At 41.1% G+C, this 13,831-nt stretch overlaps 1 protein-coding gene across 4 annotated transcripts in view; it reads left to right on the top strand.

Moving 5' to 3' along the window:
- Znf410 (zinc finger protein 410) overlaps positions 1 to 13,374 on the top strand; it is a 51,359-nt gene extending 37,985 nt beyond the window's left edge. For 2 of the 4 annotated variants that reach the window (XM_029554412.1, XM_008849761.3), the window contains 2 exons: positions 1,512 to 1,639; positions 12,787 to 13,367. In XM_029554412.1, coding sequence (XP_029410272.1) covers positions 1,512 to 1,639; positions 12,787 to 12,825 — 167 coding nt within the window. In that variant the 3' untranslated portion in view covers positions 12,826 to 13,367. Of the gene's footprint in view, positions 1 to 156; positions 360 to 1,511; positions 1,640 to 12,786 lie in introns of all 4 variants that reach the window. The other 2 variants (XR_001872840.2, XM_008849760.2) reach the window with 2 other exon arrangements.
- The last annotated feature ends 457 nt before the right edge of the window (positions 13,375 to 13,831 follow it).

Below are 13,831 nucleotides of genomic sequence, written 5' to 3'. Positions count from 1 at the left end.
TTCAAGGCAAGCCTGGTCTACATAGTTCCAGGACAGCTGGGGCTACAGGGAGACCCTGTAAAAAAAAAAAAAAAAAAAAAAAAAAAGAAAAGAAAAAGAAAATTATCTGTAATCCTTAGCATCTTAGCCCAACTATTTCTGTCTTTCCTATTGCAGTTATCGAAGAACTTAACTTTTAAAACATTTAAACAGAACATAACCAGGTTTTACAGAGGAGATAAAAAGCAATTTCTCCATACCTTCAAAAGCCATATCTTCTGGAGAAAAGAAAGGGCTCTCTAGGAAACAAATGCTCCTCTGGTATAGAAATTTCACCCAGCTTACACAGGCCAGGCCCTCTTCTCTCAAAAACGTACCAGGTGAGGTCAGCATGCATTTATTCAGTGCCTACTATGTGCCTGGCACCATGGGAAAGACAAAAGTAGGACATAGGGACCTTAAAATCTAGTTGAGAAGTTAAAACTTAGCATCAATGAATGAAACAAGATGGAGTAAATAGAAGAAATTATATTAGCAAATATTTTTTTAAAATATTACTTTTATTGATGTGTATGTGTGTATTGCCTACATGTAGGTAAGTGCACCTGTGTCGTGCAATGCCCTAGGAGGACAGAAGAGGCTGTCGGATCCCCGGAACTAGAGTTACAGACAGTTGTTAGCTGCCAAGTGGGTGCTGGGATTCGAACCCAGATCTTCTGCAAGAACAGTGTTCTAAACTGCTGAGCCATCTCTCCAGCCCCCTATATTAGCAAATATTAAATTATACAGTATAGTCTAAAAGAGATGAAGCTACAAAGCCTCTAGAAGAAATTTTTAATTTGCCTGAGGGCTAAGTGGTTTATCTATAAACTAGTTCCAGAAGATCTTCATGGTGATCCACCGATGAACATCTATTAAGTGTGAGATCCTGTATTTTAGTTATTCTATCCTACTCAGTTTGGGGTGTAAGTGACCATATTTGTGTAAGTTCTATATCGAGCTTACAAGACCCAAAATGTGTTTCATGAACAGTACTGGTGCAAACCAAATCAGAAGGCAGAGAAACTGCATGGAGAGCTTTGCCAGCCTTGATGAAGCAAGTCCAGGGGAAGCAGGGACACTAGATATGAATTTGAAGCCAGATTTAGCTTAAGTTGCTGGACCTATTATACCAGTATTGTTGACTTCAAGGGCTAGCTTTGGTTCCCTGATCTGCCTGCCTGTGGAGCTTTTGCCCTATTTCATACACTTTTTAATCCAGGTGACAGTCTTAAACCATAATATTTTAAATTGTTATATTGAAAAATTGTTAACTCATATTTCTAGCTTTTTACTTCCCACCCTCCTTTTGTGGTACTTTCTAAATCCACTGATAATGATTATCAGGTGGGAGTTACTTGAAAGAAATAGAAGAATGTGGGGCTGTTTTTTAGGCAACAAATTTTAGAGTTTTTAATCATTGGCTTGATGAGGCAAGTGGGCATACATGTGGATTCTTTTCACTGAAGATTCATTTTTCTGTTGTTTTACAGAGGTGCTTACTGAAGGATCCCCACGTCCCCTGTCTTCAGTGCCTGATGTGACACATCACTTGGTGACCATGCAGTCAGGGAGGCAGTCATATGAAGTTTCTGTCTTAACTGCAGTAAATCCACAGGAGGTAAAGCTGTCTCCTGTCCCTTATTTTGTTTCTGTGGTGATTTAAATGGATAGTGGCTGAGAATCTAGTTTAGTGGATCTGAAAATTTCACCAACTTCTATTTCCTATAAACTTTGACTTGCTTATCTTCCTTTAAACTATTCATTAGTCCAGTGACTGTTACGGTCTTCTGAGTTGGGAGATTGGTCTGACACACTCGGATCCTCAGCTTTAGACACTCCTAAATATATTTCTTTTTTTAAAAACTTTTTATTTATTATTTTTATTTTATGTATACTAGTGTATTGCCTGCATGTATGTGAGTGCACCCATGTCGTGCAATGCCATGGAGGTCAGAAGAGGGCTTTGGATTCTCCTGGAACTGGAGTTAGGATGGTTCACAGCCGTCATGTGGGTGCTGGGAATTGAACCGGGTCCTCTGCAAGAGCAGTCCATGCTTTTAACCGCTGAGCCATCTCTCTAGCCCCCCTAAACATATTTCTTAATGAGTGATGTCTGTTGACAATGTTCCTTGCCTATGACAGGAAGATGCTGCTTTTATTTTATAAAGAAAATAATAATATTCTGGAACAAAGTGGTGCCTGATTGGGGTGGAAGGGAGGATTAGTGACAAAATAATAAAAAGTAATGACTAATAAGTCTAATGCAGGATTCCTGGTTCAAGGCCAACCTGAGCTTCACTGTGAGACCGTCTTTCAGAAAGCCACATTGCTCTCATGTATGGAATATAGATTTAAAAAAAAAAAAATTAGCAACAAGGAGCTGGGGAGTTGGTTCCATTGGTAAAGTGCATACCCTGCAAGTGTGAGGACTTGAGTTCAGAATTTTACATGGGAAGAGGTGGTACAGATCTGTAACCCTAGCTCTGGGGAGGGGAAAACAGGTAGATCCCAAGAGGTCACTGGCCAGGCAGTCTAGGAAATTAACTGGTGAGCTCCAGTTTCACTGAGAGACCCTGTCTCAAAAAGTAGGGCAAAGAAGGGCTGGTGAGATTGCTTAGCGGGTAAAGGTGCTTGCCACCAAGCCTAAAGACATGGGTTGGATTCCTGGGACTCACATGATAGGAGGAGAGAGCTGCCTTTGTCAAGCAGACACAGACACACATACACACATACACCATAAAATAAATAGTGTTTTAAAAAAAGTAAAAATTTAAAACAAAACAAATCAATGAAAAAGCAGTAGAGAAAAAAAGAACAGTGTCAACTTCTGATCTCCACTAACAAAAAATTCATGGGACTGGGGAGATGATTCTGTGGATAAAGCTTTTGCCATGCAAGCTTGCAAACTGGAGTTCAGGTCTCCAGCAGCCACAGAAACAGCAGGTAGGTGTGGCAGCTGCCTGAAATTCCAGCCCTCAGGAGGCAGAGACAGACTCACTGGGGCTGGCTGGCTAACTAGACTACCTAGAATTGGTGAGCTCTGGATTCAGCATGAGATCCTGCCTCAATAAAATGGTGAGTGATCAAGGAAGACATCTGACATCAACTTCAGGCCTTCATACTGTGTATATATGTTCCTGCACACTTCTTTTTTTTTAATCTGACAGATGGTAAGAGACTCTCCAAGAATGGGGAAATTAAACTGGCTATAATGGCTCATGCCTGTAATCCTAGCAGTTAGAGTTGAAGAGGATTTTAAGTCCAAGACCAGCCCAGAATAGAAAACTAGGTCTTGCCTCAAAAATAAAGAAATGGCCTGGCGTGGTGGCACACGCCTTTAATCCCAGCACTTGGGAGGCAGAGGCAGGTGGATCTTTGTGAGCTCGAGGCCAGCCTGGTCTACATAGTGAGTTCCAGGACAGCTGGGGCTATAAGGAGACCCTGTCTCAGAAAAGACAAAAAAAAAAAAAAAAAAAAAAAAAAAAAAGAAAGAAAGAAATGAATAAGCCAGGCATGGTGGTGCATGCTTTTAATCCCAGCACTTGGGAAGCAGAGGTAGGCGGATCTCTGAATTCAAGGCTAGCCTGTTCTACATAGTGAGTTCCAGGACAGGTGGAACTCAAAAAGACCAAAAAAAAAAAAAAAAAAAAAAAAAAAAAAAAAAAAAAAAAAAAAAAAAAAAAAAAAAAAGAGATGAATAAAAACAAAAAATGAAAATGAAGACAAAACCCATCAAAGTAGAAGAGGGACTGTTTGGAAAGAGAAAAGGAGGGGGGAGAATGGGATAAGAGAAATTATCAAGGGGTTGAATATGATCAGAGTATATTATGCACATGCTAATAAAAATAATTCTTTAAGCTAGGTATAGTGTCACATGCCTGTAAATCCTACCACTTAGGAGACTGGGGCAGGAGTTCCTGTTGGAAGCCAACTTGGGCTACATAGTGAGTTTCAGGACAGCCTTAGCCACAAAGTAAGACCTTGTCTTAGAAAACCCAAAATCCTTTATATCAAACCTTCCCCATTTAAAAAGAAAACATCATTCATTCTACTAGGGTCACATGTCTGAGAGATAACAGTTGAACCATGTGAATATAAAGTACATCTTCATTTGCTTGTTGATTGAGAACTAATTATCCAGATCGTGGAGGAGATTTAGATTGATTGTGAGCACTTCCAACTATATAGTCTTGGCTCTGCCTCAGAAAACAGAATAAAAACCAATCAGGCCTTCATCTTTTGTCATAGGAATGCATGATTTTATCATGAGTTCATTGCATATGCACAAGCTTTTCCCCAAAGGTCCCTTCATCATTTTTTCTAACAATATTTTTAAAAAAATATTTCTGGCCAGGTATGGTGGCGCATGCCTTTAATCTCAGCACTTGGGAGGCAGAGGCAGGTGGATCTCTGTGAGTTCGAGGCCAGCCTGGTCTACATAGTGAGTTCCACGACAGCTGGAGCTACAGGGAGACCCTGTCTCGAAAAAAAAAAAGAAAAAATTCTATTTTAGCTGGGCATGATTGTGCATACCTTTAATCCTAGCACCTAGGAGGCAGAGCCTGGCGGATCTCTGTGAGTTTCAGGACAGCTGGGGCTACAGGGAGATCCTGTCTCAAAAAGACCAAAAAAATTTTTTTCTGTTTTATGTATACGGGTGTTTTTGCCTGCAAGTATATAAATGCACCGATATCACGTCATGCCTGTGAAGGTCAGAAGAGGGTATTGGATCTCCTGGAACCAGACTTATGGACAGTTGTTAGCTGTCATGTGGATGCTGGGAACTGACCCTGGGTTCTCCACAGGAGCAGCCAGTGCTCCTAATCACTGAGCCATCTCTCCAGGCTCTTATTATTTGGTTTTGTTTTACAATGCTCTCCCTTTCCCCTTTCCTTTCAGTACAACTATTAATGCTCCAGTAGGCTATTTATATTATTCAAATGACTCTACAGTCTGCAATGTTTTAAGTTATTTTACACTATTCCTGGGGTATTTAGGATTACAGGGCTCTGGGCACACATGTTAACACTGTCAGGGCTTTTTGAGACAGGCCTCCCTGCAGCTCCAACTGGCCTGAAACTGGCTATGTAGACCTGGCTGGCCTCAGTCTCACAGAGATCTGCCTGACTCTGCCTCCAGAGTGCTGGGACTAAAGGTGTGCGCTACCATGCCTAGCAGAGCTTTTCTTTATATCAGTTGCCATGACTCATTTGAAGCCTGACATATTGGATTGAATGTTCTGTTGTTAGTATCATTGGTTCTATCCTAAATTAGCTTTTATAGATTGATACTTTGGAAGCAGTCATCCATCTCTGTTTCACCTATGGAACTGTTTTTCTCTGTTTTTTGCCCTTCTTTTTCTTTTTTGAAATTTATGTTAATAGACATTTTCAGAGTCTAGTGAAAGAGATATTAGTATATAAACCCATGTACCTATCACCCAGTTTGAATAATTAACTTTATTGTTTTATGTCCTTCTATATTTTGTTTGTGCTAGAGTATTTTTAAGTAAATTATAGATATCATCTGTAATTCTTTAGAGTATATGTCTTTTTTTGGAGATTTCTTTTTTTTAATATTTATTATTTTTATTTTATGTGTATGAGTATTATGCCTGCATGTAAGTAAGTGCACCCGTGTCATGCAATGTCCACGGAGGACAGAAGAGGCTGTCAGATGCCCTGGAACTGGAGTTACGGACAGTTGTTAGCTACCATGTGGGTACTGGGATTAGAACCTGGGTCTTCTGCAAGAACGGTCAGTGTTCTTAACCGCTGAGCCATCTCTCCAGCCCCTAGAGTATACATCTTAACAGGTAAAGATTTAATTTATGTAACAGGACTCACCTCTTTTTCTAGTATGGTTAGCCAAGGAATTCAATTCTTTGTCCTTGAAACACATTCTGGTTTTGACTGATTGACTTCTTAATACTAACTTCTTTCTCCACCAGATTTCCTAAAAATTGATAGTTAAAGCCAGGTATATTGTGGCTCATGTCTGTAATCTCAGCACTTGGGGGCCTGGGGCAGGAGAATCATGAGTCCAAGTCCAGTGTGGGCTACACAGTAACACTGTCTCAAAAAAAAAAAGAAAAAAAAAAAAGTTCAAGGGAGGGCAGGGGGGGGCATGATTTTAAGAACAAAGTAAGAGGGGATATATGTATGAAAATACCATGCTGAGGGGCTGGAGAGATGGCTCAGCGGTTAAGAGCATTGACTGCTCTTGCAGAGGACTCAGGTTCGATTCCCAGCACCCACATGGCAGCTACAAACCATCCTTAACTCCAGTTCCAGGGGAATCCAACGCCCTCTTCTGACTTCCACGGCATTTCACGAGATGGGTGCACTCACATACGTGCAGGCAATATACTCATACACATAAAAATAAAAAATGTATTTAAAAAAAAAGAAAATACCATGCTGAAACCCATTACTTTGTATGGGAACTTAAAGGAAAAGAAAAAAAAATAAAGGTGGTAGTTACATTTAGAGGTTTGATTCCTTCTCTTAACCCCAAGGCAAGAACATTTCACTGGTAGTATCATTGTTTCCTATTAAATGATAGTCAGTTGTTCTCTTACTGATCTTAAGATTGACTATCAGGTTTTATAAAAGTTTGGGCAACCTAGATCTATAAAAGAAACAGAGTCATCAACCATAGGATATTCTTTAGGTAGTCACTTTGGGAAAGCCTACCTCCCCAAATCTTCTCCTCTCTCTAACACCCCCTGCCCCCACCGTCTCACATTGTAGCCAGGCTGGTCTCAAACTTGCACCCCTTTTTCTCAGCCGTACAAATTGTAGGATTATGGACAGACAGATACCTCCATACCTGCTTTCCTTTTCTTTTTACCTAGTAGCAATATTCTGAGACCAGTGTACCACACTTAGCCTTTTCTTATATCTGAAACCTGGGAGTTTTTCCCTCCTCTCCTTTGTTTGTAATTGAAATACTTCAAGTTACCCACAGATTCCAGACATACAAAACTTTTATTCAACAGATATTTGCAACAGTCTTTTTTTTTTTTTTTTGGTCTTTTTGAGACAGTGTCTCCCAGTAGCCCCAGTTGACCTGGAACTCACTTTGTAGACCAGGCTGGCCTTGAACTCAGAGATCTGCCTGCCTCTGCCTGTGCTGAGACTAAAGGCGTGCACCACCATGCCCCGCTGCAACATTCCTAATGCAAGGTACTCTAAAGGGTACTTTTTGTACAGTAGTAAACAAAATATAATTTCTATCTCAAATATCTTACAGGCAGAATTAGGACCTGTACCTTTCTTAAGATTTTATTTTTAAATAATTTTTATGTGTATGAATGTTTTGCCTGCATGTACAGAAGTACACCACATGTATTAGATCTCCTGGAACTGGAGTGGAGTTGCAGATGGTTGTTAGCTGCCATGTGGGTATTGGGAATGGAACCCAGGTCTTTTGCAAAAGTAGTGAGTGCTCTTAACCACTGAGCCATCTTTTTTTTTTTTCAAAATAAGTGGAAAATTTAATGAAAACAAATGAGTACAAAGTGAGTGGAAACAAACCAAACAAATCAATGAATGGAGGAGTAAATGAATTAACTGAAGTGGTTTCAGAAGAGCCGGTTAATGTAACAGATGAGCAAACCGGCTTCCCTTGGGGCCTCTCGACCCAGTAGCACCCCACCAAAAGGGAGCCCACAGAAACACACACAAACATGGGGTCAGTTTGCATGATTGAGCCATCTTTCTTACCCCTTTTTAAAGTGTATGTGTGTGAGTGTGTGTGGCTATTCATGGAGGCTAGAAGAGGACATCAGATCCCCTGGAACTGGAGTTACAAGTGATTGTGAGTTGCCCAATATAGGTGCTAGGAACTGAACTCTGGTTCTCTGAGAGAGAAGCAGGTACTCTTCTTACCTGCTGAACAGTGTCTCCAGCCCCCGAACCTCTACTTTTTATAACTCCGTAACCTTGTAAATTATGTCCTTGGAGTTGTACAGAAAGGTTAGAAACAAGGACTGACTGATCAGTAAAGTGGCTATTTTATTTATGGTCTTTTTGAGACAGGGCTCCTTGTAGCTTCAGCTGGCCTGATACTTTGTAGACCAGGCTGGTTTCAAACTCACAGAGATCCACCTGCCTCTACCTCCTGAGTAGTGGGATTAAAGGCATGCGCCACCACGCCCAACATGCCCAGCTTTTTTTTTTTTTTTTTAAGTGGCCGTTTTCAGCAGTGTAGTGCATGCCAGTCTAGGAAATGTTGGAAGAAAATAACAGGCACAAGGGAAGCAATATGTAGAAGGCAGAAGGTTGGGGGGTGTAGCTAAAGAAAGACAGTGAGCAGAGTAGAAATGGAAGGGAAAGGTCAGATAGAATGGAAAGATGATCTGGTCCGTCTCTTGAAAGATTTCACAGGACTTAAATTTACCATAGGGGTAGCAGAGAGCCACTGCATGGTTTCAAGCAGGACAGCAGGAAGTCATTTAGGGCCTAAAAGTTCTAATAAGTATTTAATTTCTTAATAATGAAAGCACCAAACTTAATAGAAAAAAAATGACACAAAGTGGCAAGTGCTGCCCTTTATGTTGCTGAAAACTCTGTGCTACTGTTTGTATCTCATGGGTCTTAAGGTGCTTCCAAATATATACCCCCTATGAGCCTATATCATGTCTTTGTCACATCTCTCGTACATTATTGTCTTCCTCTTACCACAAGTATTTCCATTGTGTGGTGAGCCTCTCTTTTTCTTCTAGGGAGACATACAACATCCTCTAATATCTTCATTTGTTTTGAGCTACAAGTCCTTCAAGGTTCAAGCTTAGTCCTTTTCCTAATCCAGGGTCTAGGTTCTAACTGGCTTTTCATTTGGTGATTGAAGTATATTGATCCCTTTAGAATTCTCTTGCGCTTGGAAGTGTAGTTGAGATGCCAAAGAAAGTGAAGGCTAGTTACAACCCTTAAAACAACACATGTCCTTTCTAACTTGTTTTTGGTTATCATCATGCATTGGAGAGAGACACAGAAGAATCTTCTGATGAACTTCCAACGGGACTCCTGTGAATATGCACTAAAAATAATAACAAGAATATCAGAGAACCACCTCAAGTATCAGAAATGATCCTGGGGCCAGATGTGCTGGCACTGAGGAGGACCACCATGAGGATTGCCAGGTCTGCCCAGTGAGTTCTAGACCAGTAGTACAGGATGCCTGTCTCAGTAATCATGCTTTTACGTAATGCTCCACCCTTGATTTTTTTTTTTTCTTTTTAAAAAAATTTACATTAAATCTTTCCGTGTATATAAGTGCACCACATATGTGCCTGGTGCCCATGGAGGCTAGAATAGGGCATCAAATCACCTGGAGCTGGAGTTTTACCAATGGTTGTTCCCTGCTATATGAATGCTGAGACCTAAATCCCAATCCTCTGCCAAAAGCAGCCAGTGCTGATTTTCTTTTTGTTCTTTTTTTCTTTTTTGGTCTTTTGAGACAGGGTCTCCCTGTAACTCCAGCTGGCCTGGAACTCAGATGTAGACCAGGCTGGCCTTGAACTCACAGAGATCTGCCTGCTTCTGCCTCCCATGTGTTGGGATTAAAAGTATGCACCACCATGCCTGGCCTCTGATTTTCTTTTAAATAAACAGAATATAGCCAAAATATCAGTCTGTCACTTCCAAGATTATGCTACAAAATAGATCCTGATGCATAACCTATTTCCTCGCTTCCTTTCTCTTGCTCTCTGATGGGAGCCAGCTACCATGCTCTGTCTTGTGACACTTCATGGCAATCAAAGCAGGTCTCCGTCTCATAGCCTGTGAGAAACTCACTTAGTCCAACAGCCTGTGGTCCTAAATTCTGCCAGTAACAACAAAAAAGAAAAAACAGAAATGTTTGTGGAAAACATATTAAAAGTTATGAGTTAACTTTGGTTCAGATTAAAATATTTCCGTATTTCCCTCAGTATTTGCCAAGCAAGCCTGACAACCTATATAAAAGTGGAAAGAGAAAACCAGCTCCACATGTTTGTCATGGCGTGCATGCAGAACCCCAGCCACCATACACACAATAATAATATACAGAAAGAAAAGACGAGGGAAGGGGGAAGAGGGAAAGGAAAGAAAAAGGGCTGGAGAGGTGGTTTAGTGGTGAAGAGTACTGGTCTTGCAGGTGACATGGCTCAGTTCCCAGTACCCACATTGGGCAGCTCACAACAGGCTGTAACTCCAGTGCCAGGGGGATCCAATGCCTCTGGCCCCTGGCCTCTGTAGGCACCTGCATGCAAGTAGATATACCCACATACAGATACATACCCTTGTACATTATAAAGTCTAAAAAAGGAGAGAGCTTTACAGTAAAAGTTGGGCTTGTTGGAACATGCTTGTAATTCCAATGGACTTGGGAAGGTGAAACAGGAGACTCCAAAGTTCAAAGCCAAGGCAGAAGAGAGATGGTTCAGTGGTTAAGAATGCTTCTTGCTCTTCCAGAGGACCTGAGTTCAGTTCCCAGAACCCAATACAGGAGCTCACAATGCCTGAAAGTCCATCTCCATAGGATCTGATGTCCTCTTCTGGCCTCCACAGGCACCCATGCATCTCCCCGACAACACACAAATGAATAAAAATAAATATTATAAGTTCAAAGCCAGGGCTGACATGATGGCTCAGTGGATATAAAGGCACTTGCCATCAAGCCTGACAACCTGAGTTCGATCCCTGGGACCCATAGTAGGTGAGAACTGACCCCTACAAGTTGTCCTATGACCTCCACACATGTACCATTGCATGCATGCTCCCCCCCACACACACACATTAAATTTTTTTGTTGTTCAAAACCAGCCTTGGTCTTTGTAGGGATTTCAAGATTTCAAGGCCAGCTTGGGCTACATAAGGCTCTACCACAAACAAGTATTTTCCAAATAAAGGAGAAAAATTATGAATTTTATAACATTTCTCATTAAATTTTATTGATAAGCTTAAGTGTAAACATCTGGGTTTATGAGCATTTACACACTTTGGGGGTAAGGATCCTAGATGATCAAATCCTAAACAAGTGTTCTACCACTGAGTTTTACCTCAACCCACCAGATAGACCATTCTTATATTCCTACCACACAGAATCAACATCAAATGAAATCTGTGGTTAAGTTTCTAAATCAATCCCTCAATCTCTTTCTCTGTATCTCTTTGTCTCTCTGTTTCTGACTATCCACAGTCACTATGTAGTCCTGACAGGCCAGGCACTTACTATGTCTACCAGGCTGGCCTTGAAATCATGGAGATACACTTGCCTCTTCCTCCTGAGTGCTGGGACTAAAAGCATGTTCTACCATGCCCAGCTTCTTGCTTCTTCCAACCCCCCCCCCTCCCAATTTGGTATTTTTTAAATAGGTTCTCACTATATAGGCCCTGTGGCAATCTTCCTGTCTTAGCCTCCCAAATGCTGGAATTATAGGCATACACCAACCATATCCAGCATTACTTACATTTCTTTAGGTAAATTTTATCATTAAATTCTGCTGTATAAATTACCTTCAACCAAATTAAGATTGCCAGGCAAATATATCTCAAAGGAACTCATCTTAGGTTTCAGCAACCACAGTTTTTATTCTGAATTTCCCTGAATTGCTTCCATCTCATTTCTGTTTATAATAAAACTGCTGAGACTCAGGAGATGGCTTATTTGATCAAGTACTTATCAGACATGACCTGAATCGGATCCCTAGAATGCATGTAAAGGCCAGCCTGGCCTACTTAGTGAGTTCCAGGCCAGCTGGAACTGCAGAGTGATATAAGTTCCAGGCTAGACAAAGAAGCTGGGGAGGTAAAGATGGAATCCATGGTACACATTAGCCAGCTAGTGTAACCAGAATCTACAGGTTTCAGGTCAGCAAGAGACCGTCTCAAAAAAAAAAGTGGACTGTGTCCTGACCTACACACATACACACATACATAGCAAAGACAGAAACTGATTTCATCAATTATTATTCAAGGCAGGGCACAGTGATGCACACTTTTAGTCCCAGCACTCAGGAGGCAGAGACAGGCGGATCTCCGAGAGTTCAAAGCCAGCCTGGTCTATATAGCAAGTTCCAGGCCAGCTGGGGCTACAGGGGGACCCTGTCTTAAAGACCAAAAAGACAAAAAATATTCAAAACCTTCAAATAGTATGGAGAATTTTAGTGTTTGCTTCTAGTCTACAGGAGTCTCAGGCATATCTCCCTTCACAGGAAAGGTGGTGTTTTTTGTGGGGGGTCTTTTTGAGACAGGGTTTCCCCGCTGTCCTGGAACTCATATGTAGACCAGGCTGGCCTCAAACGCACAAAGATCCTCCTGCCTCTGCCTCCCAAGTGCTAGGATTAAAGGTGTGTGCCACCATGCCTGGCAGAAAGATGTTCTTTTAAGCTCAATAGAGACTCCTGAATCTCTAGTGGGTTCTAGCTCTCAGGCCCTGTTTACTTCTGTTTAAGACCCGGTTGACACTGACTTAGAACAGTTTTGGTTCTACTTCTGATCTTCCTGTGTGTTGTAGATTCTTCCATCATGGACTGGTGATTAATTACACAGTAGCTGACCTTGTAGAATCAGGTTATTTCATAGTTATCATGACTACATCAACTGCTGTTCAAGACCAGTGTATAAATAAGATCTATCAGTTACTCATGTCTTAACTAGATATCCTTGACTCCCATCTCTCAGTGCACTCCCCAGCCTTCACTCAATCCTTTCACTTAATACGAATTTTTTTTCTGTAACTCATCTGTAACCTAGTCTATATTTGTTTTCAATTTTATAGTTATTAAACCAAGGAGATTTAACTGAAAGACGGACATGAGCGTGGGTACTGACTCCTGGAGGAGTTCTGTCTGATCCCAGAGTACATAATGGAAGCAGGATCCAAAAGGCTTAGAACCTGCCAGAACCAAAATGAATCTGTGGACAAGATCCTGCCTTTGCCTCTATTCATCTTCCCTGGCAGAGAAGAGGGATGTATAAGAGCTTTTCTTCAGCCTCTATCTGATCCAGACAAGAAGTAAAGCAGTGACTGTGGCCTGAATACCTATAGCTGCCTCTCCTCACTGTAAAGTTTGGGATATACTTCCAAATGCAAGTTTGATGGTGTGTTGGCTAAAGATTTTCATGACTATTGAGGGAAGCTTTTCCTTTGAAGAGTTTTCATCCCATACCCAGCTATTTTCACATGATGAACGATACCCTGCCTCTAACCACAGAAGTTCACCAGGAAGTTGAGTTTTCAAGATGCCTTGTTGCTTTGAAGAAGGGAGTGATGTCAGTTATGTTGTGGCATTCTCCCTTTAGCAACCTGAGTAAGAAACTCTCAGCCATTGGGCTGTAAAAATAAATTACTTGAATCCCCCCTTGACCTAGTCTGAGGTACCATCTTGTCCTATACACCTCTACTTGGTCACTTGGCTTTCTTTGTCTATGAGATTTAAAGCAGCATGTTAAGAGGGTTTTTTGTTTTGTTTTGTTTTGTTTTTTTGGTTGTGTTGGTTTTTTTTTTTTTTTAAGTTAAAAATCACAGAATCTAGCACTTCAGTTTTCCTTTTAAATAAAATAACTCAGTTCTTTGGCTCTTGTTTTATACAGTCTTATATTTTAGAGAAGGGGATAAGAAAATAATTCAGTTGTGGCACACGCCTTTAATCTCAGCCCTTAGGAGGCAGGTGGATCTATCCGAGTTCAAGGCCAGCCTGGTCTACACAGTGAGTTCCAGGTCAGCTGGGGTTAGAGGGAGACCCTGTCTCAAAAAGACCAAGAAAGGAAAAAGAAAAAAAAAAGAAAATTCAGGGGGCTAGAGAGATGGTTCACCTGTTAAG

The sequence above is a fragment of the Nannospalax galili genome, unplaced genomic scaffold (assembly GCF_000622305.1).
Source record: "Nannospalax galili isolate Female #2095 unplaced genomic scaffold, S.galili_v1.0 scaffold24, whole genome shotgun sequence".
NCBI lineage: Eukaryota > Metazoa > Chordata > Mammalia > Rodentia > Spalacidae > Nannospalax > Nannospalax galili.
This window is presented reverse-complemented; position numbering and strand designations above follow the sequence as displayed.